The 27,689-nt window shown below is 40.6% G+C and overlaps 1 protein-coding gene across 2 annotated transcripts in view; it reads left to right on the forward strand.

The window, feature by feature from the left end:
- TAFA3 (TAFA chemokine like family member 3) overlaps window positions 1-27,689 on the forward strand; it is a 462,946-nt gene that overhangs the window by 202,505 nt on the left and 232,752 nt on the right. For both annotated transcript variants that reach the window (XM_069633355.1, XM_069633354.1), the window contains one exon: window positions 3,909-4,024. In XM_069633355.1, the coding sequence (XP_069489456.1) occupies window positions 3,910-4,024 (115 nt within the window). In that variant the 5' untranslated portion in view covers window position 3,909. The remainder of the gene's footprint in view (window positions 1-3,908; window positions 4,025-27,689) is intronic.

Genomic DNA, 27,689 nt, shown 5'->3' on the forward strand with positions numbered 1-27,689 from the left:
ACTTGAGGGCTTGTTTTTTGTATCTGATGCCCGCCAAAACCATTTGCTGCTACAACATGTTCTTTATAAGTGTGGCAACGCATGTTGTCCCCTAGGTGGCTGTGTAGAAATACAGACACTGGCGGGCCTCCTTACGAGTTCGGCGGTAACCCACCGACTCGTAACACTGTTCCGTTGCCTGATATTCCGTTACAAGTCCCTGCAGCCTGGTAAATCCGTTGCGCCCAGATACCTTTGAGTTAGGAGTGTAAATATGAATAAATAACATAAATATCACGCGCACGCACGCACGCACGCACGCACGCACACACACACACACACACTTTTTTTCATGCTCTGTGTTATTATATTTTGCAGATAGCAAGCCTGGGTGACATGTGTTACACATCTATCATACGTGCAGCTTGTAAATGTCCTTAGCAAGCGGTTCTTCAGGGTATATTTGACTTTTTAAGCCAGTAATTATGTCCCTCTGTATTTCTGTAATGGGGTATCCATGGGGAATACTGGCCAAAGCCTTTAATAAGTTGACAATCCTACCCTGCACACAGGAGGACAGCTTTGCCAGGGAGGACACAGCAGGAGTTACAATGATCTTTTTCTGGAAGGCTACACTGCCAGACGGTGGATCTCACACACTCAAATACTGCCCCCCGGCCGGGGTCACAGCTTTCACGGGAATGACACAGAAGCTCTTTGAGGTCTCGTACACTCAAGTCCAGGATCCAGAGGGAGTTGCAGGGAGTGTGCTAGACCAAGTGTAGCTATACACAATGGATTAGAAACACAGAGGCGGAAAGGACACAAAAGCCAGGTGTGAGGGATGCGTACTCGGGGCAGGAGGAGGAGCTGCAGCTGAAGCTCCACAGAACAACATAGAAAGTGTTTCCGGGTTACTGGAGCAGGCTGACACCTGGGAACATACATCAATTTCTAAAGGAAAGGCTGAATGAGCTGGAAACCTGTGTCCACAAGTCAGAAAAGAAAGAGGCATTGGCTGCATGACCACACACTGTCCTTATGACAAAGAGAATAGGCAGTGCCCCTGTAATCCCACTGAGAACCTCGTGAAGCTGGCACTGCTATTCTGCCACCAGAAAAGGAAGCTTTGATGCATCTCAGCAGCTCCTAAGAGGAAGCTCGGTAAAGCGGCCCTGAGCCCCTTAAAAAGAACAGGTCACTGGGCGCAGCAGTTGAGAAAACATCACCTAGGCACTCTTCCTGGAGTGAAGCTTGATCATCCAGCACTGCCAAGCTTCAGGAGTGCTGACACCACCACCTGCTCCAAATCCATGGCAGAGCAGGCAAGAGACTCAACCCACTTTGGTATATGCAGTTTTGAAGATGAGCAAAAAGTGTTTGTTCATGTATGGTAGGATGTCCTTCTGTCTGTTGCAAGGCTGCAAAAAAAGGGCTTTACTTTATTTAAGTGGCCTCATTGACTGGTGACTGAAACATTGGCCTGCCAAACATATTCAAAAGTGATGGAATGACATCATTGAATCCTTTTGAATAGACAATGGTAAGTTTAATGCAAAAAGCAGAATTGACACATTGGGCACTCACCAAGATGGGAATACAATCATTCCTTACTACCAACTGCAATAATATTAATGTAAATTCTTAAGCCTGAATCTAGAAACTGCAGTAAATCATACTCTTAATGTAAAATATGAATCCTCTCCATTCATTCTCATATAAATCCCAAACAATCTGAAATCTGTGGGGCTATGAAGTCTTTTGATAACCACTTCCTGGATTTCTCCACTCTGATTAAAATGGCATCCTAAGATGTGGGAAGAGATATTCTTTAGCGGTTGACCTTGGCCAATGCCTTCAACAAATGCTCAAATTGGGTGTTGTTGTGCTCATCACATTATCTCCTATCCCATTCTGGCCTCTGTAATCTGTTTTGGGCAAATGTGGTAAATTACCATTCTCCGATTAGGCTTCCCCTAACAGTATGTTGGAAACTGAGATCATTGCATATGACCTCCTTTTCTACACATACAGGCCTTGTAAAACCTTAAAAATTCAATTAGACCTTGAGTATGAGTTCCTTATTTTACCTAGTCAACCGAAGAGAAATGCACTCGACGGATGGTGATGGGTGACACAATAATTTCCAGTGCTTTCTGTAAAATAGTAGATGTCATCATTAGTACATATTTTCTGTAATGCTACCACCCAAAGGCCTGCCATGCACTGTGAAACCTCTTTGTCATTTACTGCAAACAAAGTTTGTTTATAGTAAATGTCAAATAATTGTTTCAAACATCCTTATATTCACGAGCATTGATGAGTACCATGTAAATGGTACTACCCCTTCATAAAATCTCCTCATCAATGTGAGTGGGGTACTCGATTTTGTGAGACCTGCCCTCTAATACCCCAATTCGAAAGGCCACATTAAATACACGACTGAGAAATCCGAATCTATATCAATGCAAACTAGAAGTGAATGTCTTTTTTAGAATGTCGTTAAAAAAGTTGAAAGAGCTTTATATTTGCATGTGAGAAAAGCTTTATTTATTCATTCACATTTTTTATTGATAATGATTGCACTTACTAATGCGTATTTTGTGATCATGATTTATTTGCGTTATATAAAATGTAAGTAATGATTATAGGTAAGGGCAGTCAGACTTTGGTAAAGATTTTGGTAAAGTAATATATATATATATATATATATATATATATATATATATATATATATATATTATATACTTTTTCTATACTTACAACTTGTAATATCTTTTTCCGGTGCTATAACTTTTATGGGTACTACCCAAAATAATGCTACTGATGTATTTATTGATTTCCTTTGGTACTGTTTCTTAGCTGATCCCGCCCCACCATATGGCTGATGTAACATTGCACCTTGACACTCAGATGTGCTACATGCACACCTGATGAAAAGTATGGTAGTTGAATGTTTAACCTACACACCCAATGCTGGCAGGATGGTTCTTCTAAAATTAACCAATCGCAGCATAGTAGCCACTATAAAGTGAAGGGCCGAAACTTCATTTTTCTGTTGTGGCTTTCAGGGTGTTGGGTACTTGCGAGATTTTAGGGATCACATTAACAGCATTTATACCTGCCAATGTATAAGTGTACAAAACTCAGATCTTGAGAACATTGAAAGTGATGACACCCAGCATTTTAGAAAGCTTTAGATTTTCACAAGCAGTTAAATATAGCAATCGCCTGCATGTTCAGCGGTGCAGCGGGTCAGTAATAGCCTGTGTGGCTGCATGGAGTGAAGTCCTCAGCAAGGGACCAGGGTTGTAACCGTCCCTGCAAAACTACAAATGCTGGCGTGATTTCTATTTCTATTTATACCCTGGGACTTCCTCTGGGTGGTACAAAGACCTTTGAAATATATTATTGTATGGAATGGGCTCTGCTCATATAGGCCAGCCCCAATTTCCCCCAAAAAGCTACAAACAAAGATGGCCACCATAGAAATTGTAACGGGAGTAAGTTCCTTTTCTATTTCCATGGCGGCCAACACATGACAGAGAAGAGCAGGTGATGGAGTTTGTCTGAGAGCCAGGTAAGTGGGGTGAGAGATTGGGGTTGTACATTGGACTTGGGGCAGCACAGGAATTGGGAGGTGTTGAATCGCTCAAAGGGCATGGGGTTATGACCCAAAGGGAAAATCGCAGACACCCAGGGAGATGCTTCGGTGACTCTTACTGACATTGCCAAAAAAGCTGCAAAGAACAGTGATCTTATCAATTCATTTCATTTGGCCTCCAGTAGTTTTGATGAACACTGATCATAGCCCTCTACAATGCTCTAATCAGGAAATGGCGGTCTTGTTACTCTGATACAGTTAATAAAGAGAGTCTAGTCTACACTCACCATCTCCTGTTGACGACCATGCCTTTTGATTTTTTCAGAATGCGTGAAAGAGATATCCAAAGCTTAAACAAATGGTTACTGGTGCTCGTGCTCTGCCTTATGACAATATGGGGAAGGTTCACGTCGGCATCCACGCATCACAGGATCCACTCAGGTAGGAGGCTGACTGCGCTATTCGGCAATGTAGACAGAAACCCACATCCTGTCTACAGTCCATAGAATGAAGCCCTTGGCAGCGTTACATGTAATTAGGGTATTACCCAAATTGATCTTTTACAATTGACCTTTTGTCCTAATTGACCTTCTGCACAATTGACCTTTACCTTTATTTTACATATAAATAATATAATGGGATTGGGTAGGGGGTTGCAGGGGTTTTTGGATTGAGTGAGGGGTTTCAGGGGGTTTCCCCCCACATATATGTCCTAATTGACCTTCATTGAAAAGGTCAATTCTCCCACGATCAATTGTGAAAAGGTCAATTAGTACACATCCGTAATTAGCAGATCCCTGGATCCTTTTGCCAAAACTTTAAAAAAACTGGAAGCGTATCTGGAACTTGTGATGTGTCTTTTCACATATCAATGTACATAGAAGTGAGTAGGGAGAAGCACAGAGAATGATGCCAGTACATAAGCCATCTGACTTCACTTGTTATGTTGAACTTCAAGTTCCTTGTTTAAGAAAATTGATGTTTGTCATTAGCCAACAGAAGGGTTTGATTAGACAGCAAGAATAAATTGGGCCCAGTGAGAGGGATTCTGGTTACAGGTTTAAACTCATAGGCCCTCTGTGGATCTACTGCTCATCGATACAAGGTTTACTTTGTGCTACTTAAGGTCGCCACTCATCTGAAGCAGAAAAGCTATCTAGCTTGCCAAAACCTGTCTTTAATATCAATAAAGGCCTGCATTTATATTGGCCACCCATACTCACGCCCGGGTCGTCTGCCGGGTTTTGCTGATTCACAGCACCAGTATTTCTCTCCCTACGAGTGCACGACAAAGTCAATGAAAATGTAATTTACCAAATGTCCTTGCAGTACTTGAGAATATTTCAGATTCATTGCTGTAGCGAAATTGAAAAACAGACTTCAAGTTAATGGTTATTTTCCATCATCGGTCCATTTTAAAATTGCTCATGAGGGACTGGTCCAAGAGGCGGCAAATAAATTGACATTTGTGATGAAGCTAAGCCGGGTTGGTCCTGGTTACTGCATGGATGGGAGACAGTCCACAGTCCCAGATGTCGTGTGTTTCCTTAGATTTAAATGCCTAATAACACACTAAGAACACACATGGAATCCATATTATATGCATTTTCCGCATTATTATATTTTTTAAACCGTTCAACTATCAGGCCTTGAAAGTATTGCACTTAGAGAAAAGTCTTTTGCCTTTTGCTGAATTGCATTCTGGTATGTGTAGTTTCACAGTCAAGATAGGGTGCGGTGGACAGGGGTAATGCCACAATTGTACATTTTTTGCCTAACATAGTTCTATGAGGATTTATATATTTGAGAGACACTAGGTATGTGCACTTTTCAAGTTAACTTTATAAAGCAGAGGACTCTTAAAAGCCAGACATGGGGGTGAGGTGGGGAAACGACGAGAGGGCAAGTAAGTCATGAGTATTTACCCACAATGTGGTGAGAGAGTTTGTAATCCTGGACACTGATGCAGTTATTTCCCCCTGATTGTGATTGCTTTTCAGGGCACAAATAAAGGACACGTGGGTGGACACTGTAATTTCTTTTTCAGAGGGCAGACGCAACCCCTTGGGTTTTATTAAGGCTGGCAAGCATGCCCAAGTATTTGGCTACCAGGAATTTACTCAGGTTGTCATGTTCCCAGTGTGGGTGCTTACCCACAAGACAACAAGAGTGTGTTTTGTATTGGGTTTTTATTTTCCAGGGAATATGTCATGACAGATTGCTTTGTTTTAAAGGTGAGCACCTTTTATACTTTGCCAGCGTATTTATCGGAACATTTCCTATTTCAGGTTATTTTTCTGGTGTTCATAACTTTTTTTAAAAGGACAATGCTATTTTGTCTTACGCACTTTCTTCTAAGGGAAGGTCAATTGAACTACATTTGTATATTTCATTGTAAGATAAATGTTCACCTACTGTGCATATATTCGTGCCAGCTTTTGATTTGCGCTTTGGGGCAAAAGTACCTGGGCATATGCGGCTCTTGCAGCTGATCATGTTTTTTTTCCCATTCCAGGATGCTTAATGCGGTTAGTTTGGGTTGTTCGATGTATCACAACATTCACCTACAAAACGGCCATAAAATAAGGGGCTTGAAGCACGCTGCTTAACCAAAGTGTGTGATCCTTGGCAAATAATGTAATCTCACTGTGCATTGCCTAAACACATTGTGAGTTCTCAAAGCTTGCAATCTTTTATACAGGTCAAAATCAGTTTTTGATAGATAAAAGTCTTTAAGTGATGGGATGCAAGTGGTTTCAAATATGGAGTGGCCATGCCCAATGGCCATGGACGAAAGCCATGGCTAGTGGTTTGGTAGTGTTCTAAAATGGACAGTAGGCACGGCCATGGCTGAAGACCATGGCTAGTGGTCTGGAAATGTTCTAAAATATACAGTGAGCATGACCGTAATATTAACAAAACACTTGAAATTTGGGGAAAAACTTTAGTCGCAGGGATGTTAAGGTGAGAACTTAACACAACAAAACCCCTGAAATTCATCTAAAGCCACGTTAACTTTGCGCCCCTTGTTCTGTAGCCTATGACCACAATGGCAACATCGCTGAGGACACCACTGGTGATCCCAACACTATTCTAGCTGTTCCAATTGCCTTGAGCCAATGCTTGGCCAATTTTAAGCCATGTTATTATTCAACCCAAAACCATTGTGCTATTTCATTGCCCACAACAGGTTCTTTCCCATCAAGTAAGGCTTCCTGCCATGTCATGGTACAACAATCGCTTTAAGCTGCATTGACCTATAGTTGGTGTCTCCACAAAATGATATTGAGTCCTCGCAATCACCTACAACCCAAATGGTAGTAGAATCTCAAAGTCAAAGTATGCTGTACCTTTCTATAACCACATCTGGACATGCCTGACTCTCTGCTTTTTATGGTGGGACATTTTGCTGATTTTTATTGTGGTAGAATAGGGACTGCTAAAGCTTTGTAGGTGGCAAAATAGGGGATGTCATAGAGTGGAGGTGTAATGAGGAAGAAAGAATTTTGGGTTTTAATCAAAGGCCCAAACAAGCAAACCTGGCAGTCTCACTGGAAAAATGACCTGCCAGCCTTCAAAAACTTCCACAATTGAAATGGGTCTTTTAATGCAGACTGTGAGTGTTCCTGCAAGTAACACATGGAAGAGCTATGTGAATGGCCAGGCATTGGAAATCAAAAGGCCTATCTTTTATTACAAAATTAAAGGTTGAACTGAAAAGCAGCTTATGATTCACATTGGCAGAAGAAAATCAAAGGCCCTTTCTACATGAAAAACAGGGGTTTCAAACACTGATACTAAAATGGCTTTGCGTTTTGTAGTTTTTAAAGCAAGACATTAACAATGATTTCCCCAGCTAAAATAAAGATTTCAGGGAAAATAATGGATGTGTGTTGACAAGATGCAGTGTATTAATATAGATAGTATGCTTCACATGCCAAATATCGACAACCATTGAAAAGAAAAAGGCTATTTTGTTTCCATAGGACCGAGGTAGAACCTGTTTTTGTTGTTGGAAAGAATCCACAAATGATTGCCAGCTGCAGGCCTGTTGGCCTTCTGGTCTAGAAAGGGGAACCCTTTGGAGCTCATGCATACCAGCAATGTACAACTGCAATAAAGTGACTATCAGCCGTGAGTGGGGAAAACTACAAATAAATAGAAGGTTTTGAGATCAAAATTGTGGTCAACTTCAGATAACTGGAAAAAAGTGCCAGATGTCAGCATGACCTTAAGTCATCACAGGGTAGAGAAGAATGGTCTGTTGTATGATAAGGATCTCAGCAGCACACCAACCTCAAACAACAAAGAGGCTAATGGCTTTTACCCTGTCCTTAGAAATCTGTCTAGGTGGCTCTGGTCACATGCTTGCCAAGAAAGGAAACTGGTTTGAAGAAATGATAACTAAGATTTGCATACATGTGAAGATTTCCCATTAGTTTAAATGAACTATCATAACTAGTGATTTTCTCAGCAACAATAAGTCACACTGCATCCATTCATATGTCATTTTAAAGATAATTTCGAGGGGATTGTGTTGAAAGAAAATGTATCCACATGCGACTTATGGAATAGCAAAAGCAAGCTAAAATGTATTTCTGGATGCCCTGAAAATGTCCCAAATGGAAGAATTAGTGAGCTGTTGCAGGATAAAATGAGATATCTGGAGAGAAAATTGCATATTTATAACTATTATACTTTTTGTATAAACAGCAAAGAAATTGTCACATGCTTGTGCAACATGGTGCAAACACAGATGTCGTTTTATATAAATCCCCATTATTAGCTGAAGCAGAATATAAATATGTATTATGGCATGCATTAGTAAATTACAAACCTTTGCCATGAAGGTACTTTTTGCCAAAAAGTTTACATGAAAAATAAGGGGAATTTCAAAAGGGAATGGCAATATGTCTGTTCTGGACTAGATAGAGGCTGGGCTTGGGGTGGAGAGAAATGTAGATGTACTCACCATATGGGCCTTAATTTATATGTTGCATGCCATGCAGGTGGATGGGAAACAGAATAACTCTGTACTCCAATAATCAGACTGACTCAAGAAGATGGAAAACTGTGTTTATTGTTTTAATACCAATTGCCTAAACCAAGTAGTTACAATGTACATCAACGGATCACACAGTGTTTTCTCTCAAAGCATTTCATAAAAAACAACATTTATATAGCAAAAATCGGTCATACGTGATGCCATACTATGTGGAAAATAAGTCAAACCTACGGGGGGTTGTGGTTGGCTCAAGGGGAATATCTAAGTATACTTTTTATAAGGAGTCGGGTTGTGGTTGGGTCTCTACATTCAGGCGGACAATTCATGCCCACCCTAGTGCAATTCATCTTCATCAGCTATTAGAAACACGGTATGGCCATCTACAATTGGCTGGCACACTCATGCTCCTCTGGAACATTTGATTCGCTTAGCAGCATGTGAGCTCCGACCCAGGGGCCAAGAGGTGGACTTGACTGTACCTCCCTATCCAATTAGCCCACCATCTCTTATCACCCATGCCCTCTGCCATGCAGACTGTCTTCGAACTTGGCCTTGCAATGTATTCTCATCTGCGGGAATATAAGGTAGCACAGGCACATGCTTATCAAAGTTCTGACTGCATGCCCACTCTATTCACATTCTTGGTTCATGTGACAGGAGACCACAGTTTGGCTCTTTTTGCAGCATTTAATTGTCTTGAATTAACTTGGCACTCATGGTGTTCTTTCTTTGCCCCTTAACGAGGTATACAGTTGACATCACATAGGTGGAGTCACTGTACATTACCACTTCCTGCCCTTCATGCTTCTCGAGCGTGACAATGAGCTCTACTAATTCTGCCACTTCTGCTGAAAAGTGAGATGTAGTCTAGCGCTTGCTACAATTCTAGCACTTGTTACAATTTCAAAATTGCCATTTGCTCTATGCCCCACTACAGCTGTGCCAAAATGCCATTCCATGCTGTTCATATTTCAGTATTTGATGCCATGTTTTTGGCCTCTCTCTTTTCTTTAAATCTTGCACATAATTGTCTTCTCTTTGAGATGTCGCTTTATTCATCCACACTATGGATGCTGTTCTGACTTGGGACTCTCCTCTTGTCAGGCAAAGTGCAAGATGCATCAGGCAATGGGCTTTTTTCACTGATACTTCTGTGGCTATGAATATTCTAGAGGTTTCCAAAGTATAAGGTATTAGGGAACACACGTAGCAACCCTCCTTAGATGTCATTATCCAGGTGTGCTGCATTATCTAGATAAGTGATCATTATCTTCCTCTGTATTTCTCTTGTGTCTTACTTCTATAACGTCAGTACTTGCATACTAATCATGAAGCCAATCATTGGCTTTCTTTGGGGAGACCCATAGCTGCCCCTGTCTTAGTGGAAGTAAGCAAATCAAAAGCAATTACTGCAATAGGGGCCATAGTGGCCTCTATCTTAACAGGAGCATCAATATAATAGGGAATGCAATACTGGAGAAAAATAAAAGACACAAAGTATAGTTGCACATACGTATAACACAAACCAACATATTTACCCCCACACTTTGTGGCATTTGGGAATTGGTTGGGCTTGTTAATTCCTTAAAATCATACTACTTTCAACATTCCTCATTTCTACTGTGATCAATTAAGGAAAAAGAAACACTTTTTACTCCTGCAGTTGCAATATTTCCTGGTGTTGTGATATATGCTCAATGATTACAATTAACAACCTCTTAATCAGGGCGCCATTTTTAGGATCCTGTAAAAAAAAGTGCAAACATCAATGTCTCTTCTGACAAAAGCAGGATAAGCTTGAAGAATAAACACAATAACAGCAAGTATAAGTCTTTGTATATCCCCATCGGTCAGAACCATGGAATTTGATTACTTAGAACAAATATACATCAAGAAATGAGTCTGGATTCTGTGCTCTTTTCCAGTTTTTAACGAGGAACTGTCGTTTGGGCATAACTTTGACACGTCAACCAATTTCTAAATTTAATTTTTCAAATTCCTGTGACTTCTCAGCAAAGGCTTGAACTCCTGTTATAATATCTATAAGGAGTTTCCGATTGAATCAATCTCCAAATGTCCAATCTGCATTATTCAGCTCATTGATTTATCGTCCTTCTTCTTCATCATCGATCGATTCTGCACACGCTGACATTTTTCTTCTTGTCTTGCTTCTGGATCAGCAACAGTAGGAGGGGAAGCAGGAGTTGGAGGGGCGGTCTCTCTGGTGCACAATTTCACGTCGTTCAAATGAAACCAAGCTCATCTACCTTGGACTTTTACTGCTGAGGGGGTTATATTTTGAAAGATAAAGGGGCCATTAAAACATGTCTCGTGCCACTTTCAGGTGACATTTTAAATCAAAACAATGTCACCAACAAATAATTTAGGTGCCAAAAAAAGTTCAGTTGATCCAGTTGCTGGATGATTTTCATCTGTGTTTATAGACCGACCCCTCTGGCACTTGAGTTGATCTGAAATGAGAGAGATGCTAGCGGTCATACATGTAAAATAATTGTGCAGCTCATGACCTAACAGTTTTGCTGTAATCTGGGCATCACTTCTACTCCTCGATGGATGTGTAAGATGCGTTCTCATCCACCGACCAGTGGTTAGTTTGTGGGGGGTGAGGTGGTTGTCCGAACCAGGCTGATTCCTTAGGGTATATAAAGCTAAGGGCAGGCAATATAGCCAACCCGTCTTCAAAGTTAGTTGATTTTGGCAATCCTTTCCTTAAGGAGGCCATTGAGTCTCTCACATATTCCGTTTACTTGCGGGTGATCAGTAGAAGAAACCTTATGTTTAATACTGAATAATAGTCCTATCTATTTCAACACTTCATTAGCAAAATGTGACCCATTATGGGATCTCAGCACTTCACACACACCCCATCTTGGAAAGACTTCACATACTAAAAACCTCACTGTGCAAATGGCGTAAGGGTGTGTACATGGACCTGCCTCAATCCACATAGAGAAGGGACACACCACCACTATCAGATACCTTTATCCATTACACACCTGCAGCATGTCAACATAATCAATATGTAAATTCTGAAAAGGACCATTTGGTCGAGGTATTACTCCTCTAATCATTCTCAGTGTTTGCCCAGTGGTAAAATGCTGACACACGATGAAATTCACTACAAAGAATGCAACATGTTCTAGCAAATTTGGAACAAAAAAGTCCTCTGCCATTGTTGCAGCAATACTTTCCCTTGTTACATGTGCGGGGTAGTGCAGCTGTTCAAGCATTACCTTTAACAATGCTAGTGGCATCACTGGGTTTCCAGTGCTATCCTGTTGCCATAATGCTTCTGTGGTGGATAAAGAACAGCTCCTTTGTTTCCATAACTCCTGCTCTTCCTGTGGTGCACTGCCTTGGATCTCCAGTACTTGGGTTGTTGGCAAATGATTAAACTCTTCTTGTGTTACCATAATCATGACTACCTTCTCCTTGACATTTGGAGTATCAAAACCTGAGATATCTGGTGAATACGCAACCCTTTTGGCTTCTGCATCTGCAGCTTTGTTCTTGTAAGAAAATAAATCTGTATGCTTAGTGTGAGCGGCGCATTTAACGACTGTTATGACTACTGATACTTGTAGTGCCTTGATAAGCCTGTCCAATAAAGATGAGTGCTGCACTGGAGTGCCACCTGTGTGGAGGTAGCCCGTCCTTTTCCAACATGCTCACCCTGAGTGTACAGTTGACATCACATAGGCAGAGTCACTGTACACTGTACTTCCTGCCCTTCGTGTTGCTCAAGTGTGACAATGTGCTCTACCAATTCTGCCACTTGCGCTGAAAAGTGAGACGTAGTCTAGCACTTGCTACAATTTTAGCACTTGCTACAATTTCAAACTTGCCATTTGCTCTATGCCTCAATACAGCTGCACCAGAATGCCTTTCTCCACTAGTCTGATCAATTTTCAAAGAAAAATAAATAAAGAGAATTTCCCCTCCTGGCAAAGCATTTTCCTTCACACAAGGTATATCATCATAAAATTCAACATAATTTGCACAGTCGTGCACATGATCACCGTCAGATATTGGCTCAGCTACAAATGTGGCAGTATTCACTATTTTACATCTGACAATTTTGATTGTTGGGTTTAAAATCATTAATTTAATATGCTGAGGCTCTCTGAGATACAAATGTACCTTTGGGCTTCTCTTAAATGGCAGAGTATGCTCGACGAAGAGGGTCATAGAGCAGCCCATAACAATATTTGTAGATTTCTCAATTGTGGATTCTGATGGCACCTGAATATCTTGTTTCATCATTACTGAAATGGTCTGAAATATACCCTCATCAGCCACTCGAGACATTGACTACTGTGTTGCTCGCGGTAAAATTGCTCCTGGCTTCAACTTTATTTTAACTTCCCTTATTGCCTTTAATAATCCTACATCATAAGGGGCTGTAGTCTATAGAAAACTGGGCACTTTCTCCACGTCCTCTTCAACAAATGCTGCATGCTGCCGCATTATTGCCATTTGTTCTGGGATTTCCCTTTTCTCTATTCTAATCCATTATGTAATGCTCTTAAAGAACGCTACTTCATCATCTTTTGGGTCTTCTCTAAACATATCTTCATCAGTAATGTCAGTCAACCTGTAACCTTCTTCTAGAGCTATCACTGTTCTCCATGGTCTACCCTCTTTATCCATTCCTTCAAGCATCGCATTTTCCCTTCATACTATGGCTGCTTCTAACTCTAGAGGGATAGTTTGTTCCCCTCTTTGTCCATAGGTATCTGTGGTCTGAACAAAAATGTGTCAGGTATCCTCACAGTCTTCCCCACTAACCCAGGTAGCCATGTTAGAAAAATGCTTACTTCATAAAGAAAAACCTCTGGCTCTGGCTAAATGGAATGCCATTTTCCATTTGCCATGTGAATGCCAGTATAAATTCACCCACATTTAAGTAGTGTATTCCAGGAGTGGAACACACTATTCCTTTGTCAGTGAATTAAATCGTCGTGTTAAGTTTTGTCATCAAGTCTCTTCCCAAAATGTTAACTGCTGTCTGTCGTGAATACAACAATGGAACAGATATGTCACATTCTCCTATAGAGACTGGTAATTTGTCAGTAAAAGGAACTCGACTCGTAGCTCCAGAGAACCTTTGAGCATTTATGGAAACTCCCGACATTGGATATTTTCCCTCTCGCATACATGAATGAGTAGCCCCAGTGTCTACTAGAAAAGAAAAACATTTGCCTATTACTGTCACATAAACCCTTGGTTTCTCTTGGGGGTCTGGTGTCACTGATAGCACTGAACACATCAAGTCGCCCTGTGTGCTGCCCTATTGTGGGTAAAATGCAAACCCTGTACCTGTGAAAGGTTTCCCTCCTTCCACAGTGGCACCTCCTGTTCTAGGTGTCAGTAATTGTCCTGTGTTTGCATACTGCTCTGTCTGCATGAGGGCGTGTTGCGACTGCCCTTGCGGTGGATTCATTTGCACTTGCTCTGGTTGCAGTGTCTGTTGCATTTGCGGCGCTTGTGTCTGATACACTGTCTGCTCTTGGGTAAACCCTTCCCTAGTTTGTCTGCTATATGATGGAGGATAAGCTGTCCCCCCTCTTGAGAATTGGCCATTCTGTATATTTCCTTGGCTCCTACATGTGTGTGCAATGAGTCTTTTGCATTTACTCTGGATGCTGTGTGTGTTGCATTCACAGCAGTTGTGTCTGATACACTGTCTGCTTTTGGGCAAACCCTTCCCTAGTTTGTCTGCTATATGGTGGAGGATAAGCTGACCCCCCTCTTGAGAATTGGTCATTCTGTACATTCCCTTGGCTCCCATATGTGTGTGTAATGAGTCCTGTCATCCCACATGTCCAACATACAGGGGAGGCTGCCTGACTAGTCCTTCTTTGTTGAATCCTCCTTGCACATTCTGATTATCATTCTGCACATTTTGAAATCCACTTTGATTGTTTTGTAATCCACCCTTCCCCTATATCCTATGTCTCTGCCTCGTGGCATGAACCCATTCCCTCCTTGGTCCATCTGGTGCTGATTATTCCCCTGTGATGCAACCTCTGCTTGCTGCATTCCAAGTCCTTCTCCACTGGTCAATTCAGCCACTTTCTATGGCAACTTTTGACAGCTTCTTCTGAACTAATTTGGCTTTCTCTACTTTCCTAGCCTCATCTTTCTTCTTGTTTTTCTCCTGCAACAGCCAACAGTGATGCACTATCATCAACTGTATTGCAGCACATGGCTTCACTTCCATTCCCACGTGTTTCTTCAATTGCCTCTGCACTGGCTCGGTCAATCCCTGACATAAAATGTGGTAAAATACTGCCACTGTTTTTCCACACGGTTGAATATCCTGAATGTAATCAAGAGGGACTTCATATTCCTAATCTTAAGTGTCATGATTGCACCCATATCTGATGTGTCGCGATACTGCACCCTGAGAGCCCTCCAAACATCTTCTCCACAATTATCAAATGGTGCACCGTTGTGCGCTGTGTTTTGTGCTGTCACACTTGCCTGCTCTCTTCAATATGTTATCAGCTCTTTCCCCAAGAATAGCTGCCAAGAGACCCTTTATGTCCCCTATAGCCAGCATATATCCTCCTGTCATTTTTTCTAACTCATATATAAATTTCCCAACACCCAACATCAAACTCAGGAGTTTGCACCTTAAATTGTCATTATCCATCTGCGACCATAGAATATACTCTGGTCGTGTTCCCCCTTTTTCCAATAAGGGACACTGCGTAAACCCTAACCCGCAGTCGGCTCCCATCATCTGCCTATTCATGGCCGACACAATCTTCCCTATCCATCTCCTCGCTGGTAGTGATCTTAACCTGCTCACATATGGCAGTGATTTGCCCTTCTCAGTATACGATCGTCCTCTGGGATGCTCTGGATATGCTATGGGATCTGGCTTCCTATGCTTAGGTTGCTCTAGATCGGACGATCTTACCTCCTTTTCCGCCTGCATGCTTCCCTTGGGGGCACATACGCTCCCTCCCTCTTCCCCAAGGAAGGATTCTCTTTTCTCATCTGACATGTCTAATCCCCAACTAGTGTAACTCTCATCCCCTTCACTCTTATCTAAGTCCAGTCTGCTTAAGGATAAGGCTCTGTGCTCGAAGCTGAATGGAGTTTCTTCTTTACTTCATGATTGGAATACTAGGGACTGATCTCCCTTCCCTCGGGTTCCCGATTTGCTACCTTCCTTCAATTCTTGATAGGCCTTATCGATCCTGTCTCAGATACTTCCCACATCAACATTCCCTTCTTCTAATGCTGATCTAGATGCCCCTGGCGTTGCTCCCTTGAACAGAAGAAACTCTTCTATTCTGCCCCATCGTACTGCTGGGCTTGGCTTTACTGGTTCCTTATAAACAAGGCTAATATCAAAATCACGCTGTCTCTTTCTTCGTTCTAACTCTTTTTCTAATTCTCTTTGTTTTCTCATGTCCCTTCTAATCCTTTTCTCTTCTTGTCTTCTATCCTTACTTCTGTTCTCCTTTCCTCCTCTTATCTTTGTCTCTGTATCCTTTTTCCCTTAATTTCTGCACTTCCTCCTCCTCTGTCTCTCATCCTTTCTTTTCTATCCCTATCTTCCATTACTCTCTGCCTATTGTCATACTTTCTTTGCTCCTCTGCTCGCTCATGTTTTTTCTCTTGCTCTTCCTGATACATCTGTTCTCGTCATTCCTTGCCCTTTTTTGTGCTCATCTTCTTTCAATCTTTGTTCTCATTCTATGTATTTTCTATCTTGTCCATCCATATCTTCCCTTTGCCTTACTTCCTCAATGATTCCCTCATCAAATATTTTCTTTACTTTGCATGAACTGAAAGATCTTTTCTTTCCTCTTACTCTCCTCTGGACTATCGTCACTGCTATAAGTAGGGGGTTTGTATATCAGATTACTATAGCCGGTCGCTGCTTTCAGTTCCTTTAGAGGATACAACCCTTCTTCCGCACTAGCGCCTTTCACTTCAGGTGGGGCAAGGGGAGCTGAGGGCTCAACACCTTATTTCTCATTACACTGATAAAGCATCCACTCCTCAGGTGGTGGATCTTCCTTTTCTTCCTGGTACATTTTCCAGAGCTCTAGAATATCTGACCTTTTCTCTAATGTTTTTCCCCATTGTACGCAGCATGCAAGTATGTGGTCATGTGTTGCAATACAGCTTTTGACCATGATCCCCCTTGTGGCCACAGCATGAAAATCTTATCTGCCATGCTTTTCACCCATTTTGCACTATACTGTTTGAGCTTGGGCATGTGCTTTAGCAATTTCTTACATAAATGCATCAGGGGAGTGTTTCCCACTTTGACGAGTCTCAATTGACTGTCAATACTTACCAAGATTTATAAAATGCCTTCACCAATTTCACTATTCTTAAAATAACAAATATGAGCGTGCACCAACAATCGCCGCTCAAGGCTTTATCTTCTTCTGTTGTCTCTGTCTTTCTCTGGATTGGTACCACCCACTTCCCTAGATAGTCCCTTTAGCTCCTTAACTTTGTTTCAATTCCTTTACAACATATATCTATTTTCAACGGTGTCCAGTCATTTTTTCTAAAAAAAAAGGATGGAATGCCTTTTTTTTTCGAAAACAAAAGGACTGGAAAAAAATCAAATGCTATTTATTTATTTATTTATTTATTTAGTATACATAAAAAAGTTTTTTTTAAAAGAAATGGGGGTTAGGGGGAATACCCCCATAAAAAAAAACATTTGAAACATTTTTTCAGCACTTTCGGTGTTGAAAAAAAGGCATTTGATCCTTTGTATTTCGACCCTTTCACCTACAACCATTTTCAACACCTTAACTCAACACAAATACAGACAGACAGACTAGTCGACTTTAACATTTACTAAAAAATACTCCCTGATCACCTTTTTTCTCCTCGCCCTTAATCAATATCCTGTCACAGGATTTAAATTGTCTCCTTACATAAACCCATTTACATGTAGCCTAGGGACTGCGACTAGAGTGTGAGACAATCTCTTCTAGAGCTCCTTGGGTCAGGCTTCTGGGCACTTCTATCTCTATCCTCACACAGAGTTTCCTGTTACCCCCGTTACTTTTTAATCACCACAATCCCGTCCCCTTAATTTGCCTACTCAGCATTTGTTCATTTGACTCAAGGTCCTCGGTATCGTCTCCTCCTCCAACCAACCACTTTTGCCTTCCGTCCGCAAAGCACTTGTGGAAACCAGGTAGGGATTTCATCAATGTGGGACCCTGCCCAAAGTGTCGGTTTTCAGGCAAGTTTTATATTCGGCCCGTCTCTACAGGAAACCCTGCGATCTTCCAGGCTAGATGGCGGAGGATGTCCAATCTTCTGAAAATCTAGAGCTAGCAGGTCGATGGGTCTTAAACCATCCTCTGCTACCACGTGACCATATGGGCCTTAATTTAGGAGCTGGTCTTGCAGGTGGATGGGAAACAGAATAACTCTGTACTCCAATAATCAGACAGGCTCAGGAAGACGGCACGTTTTGTTTACTGTTTTAATATCAATTATCTAAAACAGGGAGTTACAATGGACATCAACAGATGTTGCACACATATTTTTTTCTCAAAGCATTTCGTAAAAACCAACGTTTATATAGCAACAACTCGTCATATGTGACGTTATACTACGTGGCAAATAAGAAAAACGTACGGGTGATTGTGGTTGGCGCATGGGGAATATCTAAGTATGCTTTCTATAAGGGTTTGGGAAGTGGTTGGGTCTCTACAGTCAGGTGGACAATTCATGCCCACCCCTAGTGCAAGTCATCTTCATCAGCTATTAGAAACATGGTACTCTATTGGCTCTCAAACTATAAAGCCCTTCATTATACGGCCCTCTTTAATTGGTTGGCACGCTCATGCTTTTCTGGAACATTCAATTCAATTAGCAGCATGTGAGCTCAGACGCAGGTGCCAGGAGGTGGACTTGACTGTACCTCCCCACCAAAGTAGCCAACCATCTCTGATCGCCCATACCTTCTGCCATGCAGACTGCCTTTGAACTTGGCTTTGCAATGTATTCGCATCTCTGGAAATATAAGGGAGTATGGGCACATGCTTATCAAAGTTCTGGACTACATACCCACTCTATTCCCATCCTTGGTTCATGTGACAGGAGACCACAATTCGGCTCTTTTTGCAGCATTTAATTGTCTTGATTTAATAAACTTGGCACTTATAGTGTTCTTTCTTTGCATCTTAATGAGGGATAATCCAGCTTCTTATATTCACTGTTCTTCGAGGATAGAAAACCAGTTCTTGTCTGCCTTCAGTCTTGACACCAGGCCAGACAGCCCTTCTCGCTTATTCCATGCTCCCAGCTAATTCTTTTCTGCGACAAAGTCTTCAGCCCTTCTCTTCAAGGTTCGAACTTAATAAAACTTTGACACTGATGTCCAGCTTCTACATAATGGTGGCTTCTCCTGCAGTCTATTCACTACATATAGCCAGCTTCTATGATCACTTAGTCTACTTGTGTTGCTGCATCAGTAAAATTATTAAATGGCTTGCATTTTCTCCAATGCTTTTCACACGTGCAATCTTTGTTTCGCAAATGAAAGTTTATTCGATTCTTTACTTCATCATCAGTTTCTATAAGGTCCATACATTCTCTTTGTGAGTTCACGCTTGTTTCTTGTGATGTCACCAACTCCTCTTTCTCTCTTTTTCATATTCCTTTGGGGAGCTCCTCCATGAGATTGTCATCTCTTCGGGAATACATCTGAAAGGGGTTTCTTAGTGGATACCTTTTCTCGAAAACTCGACGCAGAATTGTTACAACTGCTGGTATCAAACATGGCACTATTTCAGGCTGCCAGTATCCAGGTAGTAGGGGGGCGGGCCGCTCCTGCAGAGGCAGTTGGCTGGTCCTCTACACTACAATCTGTGTTGCAGGATCATAAGTTAGCACCACCTAATGTTCACTGTCCAGTGGAGGGGCTTAGAGGGTAAAAAGGTCTTGCACCATGGAAAAGGAAAGAGCTGAAAAATAATAGCCAACAGATAGCTGCCAAAAACACCAAAGAAGATCGGCTGAAATTGCATCTGGGTGGACATATTGTAAGTGGGCTGAAGCTGTCTATTGCTGGGAAGATTGGAAAACTGAGGCTGTTATTCTTCATTGGAGACATGGAGAGCTATCTGCCGTGGAATCCAATTGATGAAGGGCTGGCCAGATCCCTGTTTTCCCCTAAGAGCAAGGTCCTGAACAGTCGCCATGAGTGCAGAACCCAGAGATGTTCAAAAGTAAGTAGATTGTCCAACCACATGTCAGTGTGCGGATCTACTTAATTAACCATTTCCCTTCCATAGTGGGTTCTCTTCCATTAGTGGGTTAGAGGGTATAATTGTGTAGGCCCTTAGCATATTTGACTCTATGCAAAACCTTTGACAGCTCTTCTAGCGGGAAGATACAGGATAGTCAATTAAAGTAATTGGGGTGCCTTGATTTTCCTGTTCACCCCTGACTTCTCCAATGAGAACAGGGTAACCATACCTAAGACGAAAATTCCCACCTGAACCCCTACCAAAACTTGTTTTTGAACAAAGGTTATCCCTGCCATCAAAAAAAAATGGATAATTGTCACCATATCCAAACCTTTCCTTGCAAACCAAAAAATATGTGCCCCTAAAACAAAAATTCCCCCCTGGAACCCATTCCCAAAACGTGTTTTTAAATAAAAGGTATTCTTGTGTTGAAAATGAAATACCCAATTGTCACCACTCTTTCGACATTGTAATTAACCAAGGGGTGCCCTTGGCCCCACAAAAGAAACTTCCAACTTCCCCAACACAGGCCTTTAAGTGAAGGGGGGGTTTGAAAAAACTAAATTCATAATCATTTCCATTTTATTGACCAAACTTCCACAACACAGGACTTTAAGTGAGGGGGAGTATGCAAAGCAAAATTCCTAAACTGTCCCCAATCCCTAGACCTGGCCTCCGTACAGAAGGGTGCTGTATGTCATTTGGGCTTGGGTTTTTGGGGCTGGGGAAAGAAGTGCTTTGCTAAAGTGAGACCTCGTGTATTCAACACTGAATGTGGGAACTATGTCTTGTTTTTAAATTAGCCCTGTGTCCATTCCTCAGTTAAATTCTGGTAAAGTCCTACTTGCCTAATGCATTTTTACAAATCTGTGATTTTAAACTACTTGCATTTTGAATATGCAGGGAACTCCATATAGCGAGCCTTGAAGGTGAACTAGTTTCCACAAAATGAAAATGGTGCTTATGTTTTGATACTAAACCTCTCAACCAGTAGTGTTGAAGATTATGTCCTAGCATTGTGTCATCTTATTGTTATTGCAATTCAACATTCCACTGGGTACATGGGAAAACAGATCTGACCAGTTTATTTAGAGTGTGTTCCTTGTGAATTATATGAACGCATATGAAGAAATGTGTGTTTTGTATTTGAAGCTGTGGTGTCTGCCACAAAGAAGGTGGTGGCTGTGACTGAACAAATGATTATCAATTGAGCTTATAATTAAAATAAATATATATTCTTTCAGTACTGCGGCCTAGTTCTTGGCTCACTGTGGGCACACAGGGGAGATTTATGCAGATCTATATGAGTCTTCAGTAAATCCTGCGCTAAAAAATGTAAGCAAGTGCTGTAGGGCTGCTCGATTGAGGTGGGAAGGAACTCCCCAGGTTAAGGGTGGTCTCTCAATATAACACAACAGTGTTGGGGGTACGATGAGCTGGTACCTTAAAAAAAAAAAAAAAAAACTTTAAAATGTAGTTGACCCAGGAAGCCAGACAGGGTCTTCCATTCATAGCACCCATATTTCACCCTAACCTGAATATCTTTCCAACCACAATTTACTTCGAATGATGCACAGTTTCACCTGGAGCTATATGTTTAGTTTATGGTTGAGAATTTTTCATTCATATCACAATTTAATTTAATTTTCTCTCTGAGAATAATTAGTTTCCACAAAAGCAGAAAAGTGGAAAATTACATTCATAGCCAATGTGTGCCCCCCAAACAACCATGTGGCAGAATGAATATGCAAATGGGTGAACCTGCAAATATGGTTTATATATTGAAATTTAAAAATATGCATTAAATACATTAAGCTCTCCAGACCCAAGATCCCCGAAACTGCCTCCACACAGTTGATATAATGACTATATTCTCAGCTGCATTTCCATTTCATAAGGAGATTGCATTGGAAACTTGGCACTTTATACACACTTTTGATTCAGGGAATGTGATGCACTTAAGAAAGCTAATGCGGTGTGTATAATACTACAGGAATGCAGTTAGCATTGATTCTATATATTGCTACGGGAATGCAGCTAGCAGTGTTTCTATATATTGCTACGGGAATGCAGCTACCATTGTTTCTATATATTTCTACGGGAATGCAGCTAGCATTGATTCTATATATTGCTACAGGAATGCAGCTAGCATTGTTTCTCTATATTGCTACAGGAATGCAGCTAGCATCGTTTCTATATATTGCTACAGGAATGCAGCTAGCATCGTTTCTATATATTGCTACAGGAATGCAGCTAGCATCATTTCTATATGTTGCTACAGGAATGCAGCTAGCATTGTTTCTATTTATTACTACGGGAATGCAGCTAGCATTGTATCTATATATTGCTATGGGATGGCAGTTAGCATCGTTTCTATAAATTGCTACGGTAATTCAGCTAGCATTGTTTCTATATATTGCTACAGGAATGCAGCTAGCATTGTTTCTATATATTGCTACGGGAATGCAGCTAGCATTGTATCTATATATTGCTATGGGACGGCAGTTAGCATCGTTTCTATAAATTGCTACGGTAATTCAGCTAGCATTGTTTCTATATATTGCTACAGGAATGCAGCTAGCATTGTTTCTATATATTGCTACAGGAATGCAGCTAGCATTGTTTCTATATATTGCTATGGGACGGCAGTTAGCATCGTTTCTATAAATTGCTACGGTAATTCAGCTAGCATTGTTTCTATATATTGCTACAGGAATGCAGCTAGCATTGTTTCTATATATTGCTACAGGAATGCAGCTAGCATTGTTTCTATATATTGCTACAGGAATGCAGCTAGTATCGTTTGTATATGTTGCTAAAGGAATGCAGCTAGCATCGTCTCTATAATTGCTACAGGAATGCAGCTAGCATCGTTTCTATATGTTGCTACAGGAATGCAGCTAGCATTGTTTCTATTTATTGCTACGGGAATGCAGCTAGCATTGTTTCTATAGGGAATGCAGCTAGTATTGTTTCTATATATTGCTGCATTAATTCGGCTAGCATCATTTCTGTAGTGCTACAGGAATGCAGCTAGCATTGTTTCTATATATTGCTACGGGAATGCAGCTAGCATTGTTTCTATATATTGCTACAGGAATGCAGATAGCATTCTTTCTATATATTGCTACGGGACTGCAGTTAGCATCGTTTCTATAAAGTGCTACGGTAATGCAGCTTGCATTGTTTATATATATTTCTACATGAATGCAGCTAGCATTGTTTCTATATAATGCTATGGGAATGCAGCTAGCATTGATTCTATATATTGCTACGGGATTGCAGCTAGCATTGTTTCTATATAATGCTACGGAATGCAGCTAGCATTGATTCTATATATTGCTATGGGAATGCAGCTAGCAGTGTTTCTATATATTACTACGGGAATGCAGCTAGCATTGTTTCTATATATTGCTACAGGAATGCAGCTAGCATCGTTTCAATATATTGCTACAAGAATGCAGCTAGCATTGTTTCTATATATAGCTACAGGAATCCAGATAGAATTGTTTCTATATTTCAACGAATGCCGCTAGCATTGTTTCTATATATTGCTACAGGAATGCAGCTAGCATTGTTTCTATATATTGCTACAGGAATATGGCTTGCATTATTTCTATAATGCTACAGGAATGTGGCCAGCATTGTTTCTTTATAATGCTATAGCAATTTGGCTAGCAGTGTTTCTATAATGCTACAGGAATGCAGCTAGCATTGTTTCTATATAATGCTACAGGAATGCAGCTAGCATTGTTTCTATTTATTGCTACAGGAACGCAGCTAGAATGGTTTCTATAGGGAATGCAGCTAGCATTGTTTCTATATATTGCTGCATTAATTCGGCTAGCATCATTTCTGTACTGCTACAGGAATGCAGCTAGCATTGTTTCTATATATTGCTACGGGAATGGAGCTAGCATTGTTTCTATATATTGCTACAGGAATGCAGCTAGCATTGTTTCTATATATTGCTACGGGACTGCAGTTAGCATCGTTTCTATAAATTGCTACGGTAATGCAGCTAGCATTGTTTCTATTTGTTGCTATGGGAATGCAGCTAGCATGGTTTCTATAGGGAATGCAGCTAGCATTGTTTCTATATATTGCTGCATTAATTCGGCTAGCATCAATTCTGTAGTGCTACAGGAATTCAGCTAGCATTGTTTCTATATATTGCTACGGTAATGCAGCTAGCACTGTTTCTATATATTGCTACAGGAATGCAGCTAGCATTGTTTCTATATATTGCTACGGGACTGCAGTTAGCATCGTTTCTATAAATTGCTACGGTAATGCAGCTTGCGTTCTTTATATATATTTCTGCAGGAATGCAGCTAGCAGTGTTTCTATATATTGCTACAGCAATACAGCTAGCATTGTTTCTATATATTGCTACGGGAATGCAGCTAGCATTGTTTCTATATATTTTGCTACAGGAATGTAGCTAGCATTGTTTCTATATACTGCTACTGGAATGCAGCTAGCATTGTTTCTATATATTGCTACGCCAATGCAGCTAGCATTGTTTCTATATATTGCTACGGGAATGCAGCTAGCATTGTTTCTATATATTTTGCTACAGGAATGCAGCTAGCATTGTTTCTACATATTGCTACGGGAATGCAGCTAGCATCGTTTCTATGTACTGCTACGGGAATGCAGCTAGCATTGTTTCTATACATTGCTAAGGGAATGCAGCTAGCATTGTTTCTACATATTGCTACGGGAATGCAGCTAGCATTGTTTCTATATATTGCTACAGAAATGCAGCTAGCATTATTTCTATTTATTGCTACGGGAAAGCAGCTAGCATTGTTTCTATATATTGCTGCATTAATTTGGCTAGCATCATTTCTGTAGTGCTACAGGAATGCAGCTAGCATTGTTTCTATATATTGCTACGGGAATGCAGCTAGCATTGTTTCTATATATTGCTATGGGACTGCAGTAAGCATCGTTTCTATAAATTGCTACGGTAATTCAGCTAGCATTGTTTCTATATATTGCTACAGGAATGCAGCTAGCATTGTTTCTATATATTGCTACAGGAATGCAGCTAGCATTGTTTCTATATATTGCTACGGGAATGCAGCTAGCACTGTTTCTATATATTGCTACAGGAATGCAGCTAGCATTGTTTCTATATATTGCTACGGGACTGCAGTTAGCATCGTTTCTATAAATTGCTACGGTAATTCAGCTAGCATTGTTTCTATATATTGCTACAGGAATGCAGCTAGCATTGTTTCTATATATTGCTACAGGAATGCAGCTAGCATTGTTTCTATATATTGCTACAGGAATGCAGCTAGTGTCGTTTCTATATGTTGCTAAAGGAATGCAGCTAGCATCGTCTCTATATATTGCTACAGGAATGCAGCTAGCATTGTTTCTATATGTTGCTACAGGAATGCAGCTAGCATTGTTTCTATTTATTGCTACGGGAATGCAGCTAGCATTGTTTCTATAGGGAATGCAGCTAGCATTGTTTCTATATATTGCTGCATTAATTCGGCTAGCATCATTTCTGTAGTGCTACAGGAATGCAGCTAGCATTGTTTCTATATATTGCTACGGGAATGCAGCTAGCATTGTTTCTATATATTGCTACAGCAATGCAGATAGCATTCTTTCTATATATTGCTACGGGACTGCAGTTAGCATCGTTTCTATAAAGTGCTACGGTAATGCAGCTTGCATTGTTTATATATATTTTTCTACATGAATGCAGCTAGCATTGTTTCTATACAATGCTATGGGAATGCAGCTAGCATTGATTCTATATATTGCTACAGGATTGCAGCTAGCATTGTTTCTATATAATGCTACGGAATGCAGCTAGCATTGATTCTATATATTGCTATGGGAATGCAGCTAGCAGTGTTTCGATATATTACTACGGGAATGCAGCTAGCATTGTTTCTATATATTGCTACAGGAATGCAGCTAGCATCATTTCAATATATTGCTACAAGAATGCAGCTAGCATTGTTTCTATATATAGCTACAGGAATCCAGCTAGAATTGTTTCTATATTTCAACGAATGCCGCTAGCATTGTTTCTATATATTGCTACAGGAATGCAGCTAGCATTGTTTCTATATATTGCTACAGGAATATGGCTTGCATTATTTCTATAATGCTACAGGAATGCGGCTAGCATTGTTTCTATATATTGCTACAGGAATGTGGCCAGCATTGTTTCTTTATAATGCTATAGAAATTTGGCTAGCAGTGTTTCTATGATGCTACAGGAATGCAGCTAGCATTGTTTCTATATAATGCTACAGGAATGCAGCTAGCATTGTTTCTATTTATTGCTACGGGAATGCAGCTAGAATGGTTTCTATAGGGAATGCAGCTAGCATTGTTTCTATATATTGCTGCATTAATTCGGCTAGCATCATTTCTGTAGTGCTACAGGAATGCAGCTAGCATTGTTTCTATATATTGCTACCGGAATGCAGCTAGCATTGTTTCTATTTATTGCTACAGGAATGCAGCTAGCATTGTTTCTATATATTGCTACGGGACTGCAGTTAGCATCGTTTCTATAAATTGCTACGGTAATGCAGCTAGCATTGTTTCTATTTATTGCTACGGGAATGCAGCTAGCATGGTTTCTATAGGGAATGCAGCTAGCATTGTTTCTATATATTGCTGCATTAATTCGGCTAGCATAATTTCTGTAGTGCTACAGGAATGCAGCTAGCATTGTTTCTATATATTGCTACGGGAATGCAGCTAGCACTGTTTCTATATATTGCTACAGGAATGCAGCTAGCATTGTTTCTATATATTGCTACGGGACTGCAGTTAGCATCGTTTCTATAAATTGCTACGGTAATGCAGCTTGCATTGTTTATATATATTTCTGCAGGAATGCAGCTAGCAGTGTTTCTATATATTGCTACATGAATACAGCTAGCATCGTTTCTATATATTGCTACAGGAATGCAGCTAGCATTGTTTCTATATAAAGCTACGGGAATGCAGCTAGCATCGTTTCTATATATTGCTACAGGAATGCAGCTAGCAGCGTTTCTATATATTGCTACAGGAATGCAGCTAGCATTGTTTCTATATATTGGTACAGGAATGCAGCTAGCATTATTTCTATTTATTGCTACGGGAAAGCAGCTAGCATGGTTTCTATATATTGCTGCATTAATTCGGCTAGCATCATTTCTGTAGTGCTACAGGGATGCAGTTAGCATCGTTTCTATAAATTGCTACGGTAATGCAGCTTGCATTGTTTATATATATTTCTGCAGGAATGCAGCTAGCAGTGTTTCTGTATATTGCTACATGAATACAGCTAGCATCGTTTCTATATATTGCTACAGGAATGCAGCTAGCATTGTTTCTATATAAAGCTACGGGAATGCAGCTAGCATCGTTTCTATATATTGCTACAGGAATGCAGCTAGCATTGTTTCTATATATTGCTACAGGAATGCAGCTATCATTGTTTCTATATATTGCTACAGGAATGCAGCTAGCATTGTTTCTATATATTGCTACAGGAATGCAGCTAGCATCATTTCTATATGTTGCTACAGGAATGCAGCTAGCATTGTTTCTATATATTGCTACAGGAATGCAGCCAGCATTGTTTCTATATGTTGCTACAGGAATGCAGCTAGCATTGTTTCTATTTATTACTACGGGAATGCAGCTAGCATTGTTTCTATATATTGCTACGGGACTGCAGTTAGCATCGTTTCTATAAATTGCTACGGTAATGCAGCTTGCATTGTTTATATATATTTCTGCAGGAATGCAGCTAGCAGTGTTTCTATATATTGCTACATGAATACAGCTAGCA

Source organism: Ambystoma mexicanum, chromosome 13, assembly GCF_040938575.1.
Source record: "Ambystoma mexicanum isolate Mex_15411 chromosome 13, UKY_AmexF1_1, whole genome shotgun sequence".
Lineage (NCBI taxonomy): Eukaryota > Metazoa > Chordata > Amphibia > Caudata > Ambystomatidae > Ambystoma > Ambystoma mexicanum.